Genomic DNA, 7,907 nt, shown 5'->3' with positions numbered 1-7,907 from the left:
CTGCCCTGGGAGTGTTTGATGGGACAGTGTAGAGGGAGCTTTACTCTGTATCTAACCCTGTACCTGACCCTGGGAGTGTTTGACGGGACAGTGTAGAGGGAGCTTTACTCTGTATCTAACCCTGTACCTGCCCTGGGAGTGTTTGATGGGACAGTGTAGAGGGAGCTTTACTCTGTATCTAACCCTGTACCTGCCCTGGGAGTGTTTGATCGGACAGTGTAGAGGGAGCTTTACTCTGTATCTAACCCTGTACCTGCCCTGGGAGTGTTTGATGGGACAGTTTAGAGGGAGCTTTACTCTGTATCTAACCCTGTACCTGCCCTGGGAGTGTTTGATCGGACAGTGTAGAGGGAGCTTTACTCTGTATCTAAACCCTGTACCTGCCCTGGGAGTGTTTGACGAGACAGTGTAGAGGGAGCTTTACTCTGTATCTAACCCTGTACCTGCCCTGGGAGTGTTTGACGAGACAGTGTAGAGGGAGCTTTACTCTGTATCTAACCCTGTACCTGCCCTGGGAGTGTTTGATGGGACAGTGTAGAGGGAGCTTTACTCTGTATCTAACCCTGTACCTGCCCTGGGAGTGTTTGATCGGACAGTGTAGAGGGAGCTTTACTCTGTATCTAACCCTGTACCTGCCCTGGGAGTGTTTGACGGGACAGTGTAGAGGGAGCTTTACTCTGTATCTAACCCTGTACCTGCCCTGGGAGTGTTTGATGGGACAGTGTAGAGGGAGCTTTACTCTGTATCCAACCCTGTACCTGCCCTGGGAGTGTTTGATGGGACAGTGTGGAGGGAGCTTTACTCTGTATCTAACCCTGTACCTGCCCTGGGAGTGTTTGACGGGACAGTGTAGAGGGAGCTTTACTCTGTATCTAACCCTGTACCTGCCCTGGGAGTGTTTGATGGGACAGTGTAGAGGGAGCTTTACTCTGTATCTAACCCTGTACCTGCCCTGGGAGTGTTTGATGGGACAGTGTAGAGGGAGCTTTACTCTGTATCTAACCCTGTACCTGCCCTGGGAGTGTTTGACGGGACAGTGTAGAGGGAGCTTTACTCTGTATCTAACCCTGTACCTGCCCTGGGAGTGTTTGATGGGACAGTGTGGAGGGAGCTTTACTCTGTATCTAACCCTGTACCTGCCCTGGGAGTGTTTGACGGGACAGTGTAGAGGGAGCTTCCCTCTGTATCTCACCCTGACACAGTTCCTTCCTGCTAGCATCTCTCTGGTCTCCAGGTCGACACCCCTCGTCTGTTCGCTCTCGTTAATTGGTGCCTGCCGAGTTTCTTTATTTGCTGCAATACAGTCGACCATTCTGAATAATTAAAACAACGTCTCCACAGGTAGACAGAACATTGGCCCTGATCCATCGCTAGTGGTCCAAAAGATTAAGGACACAGTCCCAGATTCGGAGAGAAACCTTGGTAAATATTTTTCCCTTGCTATCTGAAAGCAGCGAACCTCGCTACACGAGGCCTCACCATCGACGCTGGCCAAATGGTACAATTTTAAAGGGGGGACGCGGGGACAGAGAGACCTGGGGGTGCGTGTACACCAATCTTTGGCGGTGGCAGGACAGGTTGAGAAGGCTGTTAAAGCATACGGAGATCCTGGACTTTATTAATAGAGGCACAAAAGCAAGGGAGTTGTGCTAAACCCTTTATAAAACACTGGTTGGGCCTCAGCTGGAGAATTGTGTCCAATTCTGGGCACCGCACTTTAGGAAGGATCTCCAGGCCTTCGAGAGGGTGCGGAGGAGATTTACCAGAATGGGAGCAGGGCTGGTAAAAAGTTAAAAACAGTGGATGTCCAAAGGGACTTAGGGGTTCAGTTCCATCGATCATTGAACAGGTGCAGAAAATAATCAAGAAGGCCAATGGAACGCTGGCCTTAATATCTAGAGGACTAGAGTACAAGGGGGCAGAAGTTATGCTGCAGCTATACAAAACCCTGGTCAGACCGCACCTGGAGTACTGTGAGCAGTTCTGGGCACCGCACCTTCGGAAGGACATATTGGCCTTGGAGGGAGTGGAGCGTAGGTTTACTGGAATGATACCCGGACTTCAAGGGTTAAGTTACGAGGGAGAGATTACACAAATTAGGGTTGTATTCTCTGGAGTCTCGAAGGGTAAGGGGTGATCTGATCGAAGTTTATAAGATATTAAGGGGAACGGATAGAGAGAAACTATTTCCGCTGGTTGGGGATTCTAGGAGTAGGGGGCACAGTCTAAAAATTAGAGCCAGACCTTTCAGGAGCGAGATTAGAAAACATTTCTACACACAAAGGGTGGTAGAAGTTTGGAACTCTCTTCTTTTGTGGACGTAGCGCCTTTAATGTCGAGATTGCTGGTTTCATGAAGCCCCGTTACTAAGGCAGGGTTAAGTACCTCGTTCTGTTGGAGCAGCGTAGACCAGATGGAGGTTTGGAGGTCAACGAGAGAGCTGGATAGCCTGACTAGCGATCGAATGTCCCACCCTGACCGGTGGGGGTGGACCAGAGGACGTGTGTTGACACAACACCAGACCGAAGAGTAGGGAGGAGTTTTGGGAGGAGCAAGCCTCTGGATCGCCTCCAGAAGGTGACTGCCCTTGACATCAAGGTAGCATTTGACCGAGTGTGGCACCAAGGAGCCCGAGTAAAATTGAAGTCAATGGGAATCGGGGGGGAAAACTCTCCAGTGGCTGGAGTCATACCTTGCACAAAGGAAGATGGTAGTGGTTGTTGGAGGCCAATCATCTCAGCCCCAGGACATTGCTGCAGGAGTTCCTCAGGGCAGTGTCCTTGGCCCAACCATCTTCAGCTGCTTCATCAATGACCTTCCCTCCATCATAAGGTCAGAAATGGGGATGTTCGCTGATGATTGCACAGTGTTCAGTTCCATTCGCAACCCCTCAAATAATGAAGCAGTCCGAGCCCGCATGCAGCAAGACCTGGACAACATCCAGGCTTGGGCTGATATGTGGCAAGTAACATTCGCGCCAGACAAGTGCCAGGCGATGACCATCTCCAACAAGAGAGAGTCCAACCACCTCCCCTTGACATTCAACGGCATTACCATCGCCGAAACCCCCACCATCAACATCCTGGGGGGTCACCATTGACCAGAAACTTAACTGGACCAGCCATATAAATACTGTGGCAACAAGAGCAGGTCGGAGGCTGGGTATTCTGCTGGGAGTGACTCCCCAAAGCCTTTCCGCCATCTACAAGGCACAAGTCAGGAGTGTGATGGAATACTCTCCACTTGCCTGGATGAGTGCAGCTCCAACAACAATCCTGGACCGGAATCGATTGCCTGAGGGAGCCAGAGAGGAATTTTCCAGAGTATTTTTTCTGTTTGTTGGCCCGGCAACGTTCTCCCTCTTCACCCCTCTCCCGGGAGCTTGCACGGGTTCCAGGCGCCGATGAGTGTAGGGGCAATCTTTCCTGGCCCATTGCCCTGTCCTTACATCTGTCGCTCTCGTGAGAATCCTCCCGGGAGGCTTCAGAGAGGCGCAAGGGAAGAAAAGAAAGGCAAAGGGGTTCGGTGGCCAAAGGTTTCGGGGGTGGGTTTTAAGGTCGGGGGTCTCAGAGGGAGGTCGGAGGGGCTTAGGGAGGGAATTCCAGAGCGTAGGGTCCAGGCAGCTGAAGGCACGGCCGCCAGTGGTGGAGCGATGGGAATCGGAGGATGGACACATACTGATTGGATAATAAGAGTCTGAATGGGGGAGAGGAGCAGAGGGATCTGGGGGTACAGATACACAAATCACCAAAAGTAGAGACGCAGGTTAATAAGGCCATAAAAAAAGGCAAATCAAACACTGGGGTTCATTTCTAGAGGGATAGAATTGAAAAGCAGAGAAGTTATGTTAAACTTGTATAGAACCTTGGTTAGACCACACTTGGAGCACTGGGCACAGTTCTGGTCTCCATGTACCTTGGTTAGACCACACTTGGAGCACTGTGCACAGTTCTGGTCTCCATATACCTTGGTTAGACCACACTTGGAGTACTGGGCACAGTTCTGGTCTCCATATACCTTGGTTAGACCACACTTGGAGCACTGTGCACAGTTCTGGTCTCCATATACCTTGGTTAGACCACACTTGGAGCACTGTGCAAAGTTCTGGTCTCCATATACCTTGGTTAGACCACACTTGGAGCACTGTGCACAGTTCTGGTCTCCATATACCTTGGTTAGGCCACACTTGGAGCACTGTGCAAAGTTCTGGTCTCCATATACCTTGGTTAGACCACACTTGGAGCACTGTGTACAGTTCTGGTCTCCATATACCTTGGTTAGACCACACTTGGAGCACTGTGCAAAGTTCTGGTCTCCAAATACCTTGGTTAGACCACACTTGGAGCACTGTGCACAGTTGTGGTCTCCATGTACCTTGGTTGGACCACACTTGGAGCACTGTGCACAGTTCTGCTCTCCATATACCTTGGTTAGGCCACACTTGGAGCACTGTGCACAGTTCTGGTCTCCATATACCTTGGTTGGACCACACTTGGAGCACTGTGCACAGTTCTGGTCTCCATATACCTTGGTTAGACCACACTTGGAGCACTGTGCACAGTTCTGGTCTCCGTATACCTTGGTTAGACCACACTTGGAGCACTGTGCACAGTTCTGGTCTCCATATACCTTGGTTAGACCACACTTGGAGCACTGTGCACAGTTCTGGTCTCCATATACCTTGGTTGGACCACACTTGGAGCACTGTGCACAGTTCTGGTCTCCATATTATAAAAAGGATATAGAGGCACTGGAGAAGGTGCAAAAAAGATTTACAAGAATGAAACCAGAACTGAGAGGTTTTACCTATCAGGAAAGATTGAACAGACTGGGGCTCTTTTCTCCAGAAAAGAGAAGACTGAGGGGTGACCTGATCGAGGTCTTTAAGATTATGAAAGGGTTCGATAGGGTAGACATAGAGAAGATGTTTCCACTTGTGGGGGAGACCAGAACTCGGGGCCATAAATATAAGATAGTCACCAATAAATCCAATAGGGGAATTCAGGAGAAACGTCTTTCCCCAGAGAGTGGTGAGAATGTGGAACTCGCTCCCACAAGGAGTAGTTGAGGTGAATAGTGTGGATGGATTTAAGGGGAAGCTGGATAAACACATGAGGGAGAGAGGAATAGAAGGAGATGGTGATAGGGTGAGATGGAGGAGGCTCGTGTGGAGCATAAACACCGGGATAGAGCAGTGGGGCCGAATGGCCTGTTTCTGGACTGCAGACTCGATGTAACTTGACGGAAGGTGTTGTTTCCAGCTCTGTGATTGCTCCTTCATGTAGATATATTCACAATCGGGATTGGGGATGCCAGCAAGCAGGAACTCGAGAGACTGACCACCAAGAAGGAGGCCCAGCATTCATTTTACTTCACGAGTTATGATCTATTGGATGAACTGACGAATCTTACCAAATTACCAATGGGTGAGTCGAGGTCCTGGTCTGATCTACTGACTACTGGTGTGAAGCTACTTACTGCGGATTAACACCAGCGATACCCAGAATAAAAAGAACTCAATTCAATCCCATTGTAGACAATCCCAATGGACCCGACCCCTTCCCATTCACTCCCACTGTACACAATCCCAATGGACCCGACCCCTTCCATTCACTCCCACTGCACACAATCCCAATGGACCCGACCCCTTCCCATTCACTCCCACTGTGCACAATCCCAATGGACCCGACCCCTTCCCATTCACTCCCACTGTGCACAATCCCAATGGACCCGACCCCTTCCCATTCACTCCCACTGTGCACAATCCCAATGGACCCGACCCCTTCCCATTCACTCCCACTGTACACAATCCCAATGGACCCGACCCCTTCCCATTCACTCCCACTCTACACAATCCCAATGGACCCGACCCCTTCCCGTTCACTCCCACTGTACACAATCCCAATGGACCCGACCCCTTCCCATTCACTCCCACTGTACACAATCCCAATGGACCCGACCCCTTCCCATTCACTCCCACTGTACACAATCCCAATGGACCCGACCCCTTCCCGTTCACTCCCACTGTGCACAATCCCAATGGACCCGACCCCTTCCCGTTCACTCCCACTGTGCACAATCCCAATGGACCCGACCCCTTCCCGTTCACTCCCACTGTACACAATCCCAATGGACCCGACCCCTTCCCATTCACTCCCACTGTACACAATCCCAATGGACCCGATCCCTTCCCATTCACTCCCACTGTACACAATCCCAATGGACCCGACCCCTTCCCGTTCACTCCCACTGTGCACAATCCCAATGGACCCGACCCCTTCCCATTCACTCCCACTGTACACAATCCCAATGGACCCGATCCCTTCCCATTCACTCCCACTGTACACAATCCCAATGGACCCGACCCCTTCCCATTCACTCCCACTGTACACAATCCCAATGGACCCGATCCCTTCCCATTCACTCCCACTGTACACAATCCCAATGGACCCGACCCCTTCCCATTCACTCCCACTGTACACAATCCCAATGGACCCGACCCCTTCCCATTCACTCCCACTGTACACAATCCCAATACACCCGACCCCTTCCCATTCACTCCCACTGTGCACAATCCCAATGGACCCGACCCCTTCCCATTCACTCCCCACTGTACACAATCCTAATGGACCCGACCCCTTCCATTCACTCCCACTGTACACAATCCCAATGGACCCGACCCCTTCCCATTCACTCCCACTGTACACAATCCCAATGGACCCGACCCCTTCCCATTCACTCCCACTGTACACAATCCCAATGGACCCGACCCCTTCCCATTCACTCCCACTGGACACAATCCCAATGCGACTAACAGACCTGGCGTTTTTCTCTTTGGATTTTCAGGAGCTGTCAAGGCCTGCGGGATAAGGGGGCGTGTTCGGGACCAGAGGAGCCTGGGCCGAGTGTTTGGGGGAGAGAATGCCGAGAAAAAGCAGTGGCCCTGGCAGGTGCTGATTCAGGTGGCCAGTCAGGTACGACCCTGTCAGTCGGAACCCGCTCAGGCCTCGACATTTCAATCCCACAGACCGAGGGGAGCGGACAATGGCCCCCTCACCCACCTCCCCTCTGCCCCTCCTGCACATGGTGAGATACAGAGTAAAGCTCCCTCTACACTGTCCCATCAAACACTCCCAGGGCAGGTACAGGGTTAGATACAGAGTAAAGCTCCCTCTACACTGTCCCGTCAAACACTCCCAGAGCAGGTACAGGGTTAGATACAGAGTAAAGCTCCCTCTACACTGTCCCGTCAAACACTCCCAGGGCAGGTACAGGGTTAGATACAAAGTAAAGCTCCCTCTACACTGTCCCATCAAACACTCCCAGGGCAGGTACAGGGTTAGATACAGAGTAAAGCTCCCTCTACACTGTCCCGTCAAACACTCCCAGGGCAGGTACAGGGTTAGATACAGAGTGAAGCTCCCTCTACACCGTCCCATCAATCACTCCCAGGGTCAGGTACAGGGTTAGATACAGAGTAAAGCTCCCTCTACACTGTCCCGTCAAACACTCCCAGGGCAGGTACAGGGTTAGATACAGAGTAAAGCTCCCTCTACACTGTCCCGTCAAACACTCCCAGGGGCAGGTACAGGGTTAGATACAGAGTAAAGCTCCCTCCACACTGTCCCAGCAAACACTCCCAGGGCAGGTACAGGGTTAGATACAGAGTAAAGCTCCCTCTGCACTGTCCTGTCAAACACTCCCAGGGCAGGTACAGGGTTAGATACAGAGTAAAGCTCCCTCCACACTGTCCCAGCAAACACTCCCAGGGCAGGTACAGGGTTAGATACAGAGTGAAGCTCCCTCTACACCGTCCCATCAATCACTCCCAGGGTCAGGTACAGGGTTAGATACAGAGTAAAGCTCCCTCTACACTGTCCCATCAAACACTCCCAGGGTCAGGTACA

The 7,907-nt window shown here is 51.5% G+C and overlaps 1 protein-coding gene across 1 annotated transcript in view; it reads left to right on the top strand.

Moving 5' to 3' along the window:
- LOC137319868 (chymotrypsin-like protease CTRL-1) overlaps nt 1-7,907 on the top strand; it is a gene marked incomplete at its 5' end in the record, with an annotated part of 73,483 nt that overhangs the window by 4,912 nt on the left and 60,664 nt on the right. Inside the window, 3 exons of the mRNA XM_067981779.1 lie at nt 1,342-1,422; nt 5,286-5,426; nt 6,847-6,974. Coding sequence (XP_067837880.1) covers nt 1,342-1,422; nt 5,286-5,426; nt 6,847-6,974 — 350 coding nt within the window. The remainder of the gene's footprint in view (nt 1-1,341; nt 1,423-5,285; nt 5,427-6,846; nt 6,975-7,907) is intronic.

The sequence above is a fragment of the Heptranchias perlo genome, unplaced genomic scaffold (assembly GCF_035084215.1).
Source record: "Heptranchias perlo isolate sHepPer1 unplaced genomic scaffold, sHepPer1.hap1 HAP1_SCAFFOLD_914, whole genome shotgun sequence".
Taxonomy (NCBI): Eukaryota; Metazoa; Chordata; class Chondrichthyes; order Hexanchiformes; family Hexanchidae; genus Heptranchias; species Heptranchias perlo.
This window is presented reverse-complemented; position numbering and strand designations above follow the sequence as displayed.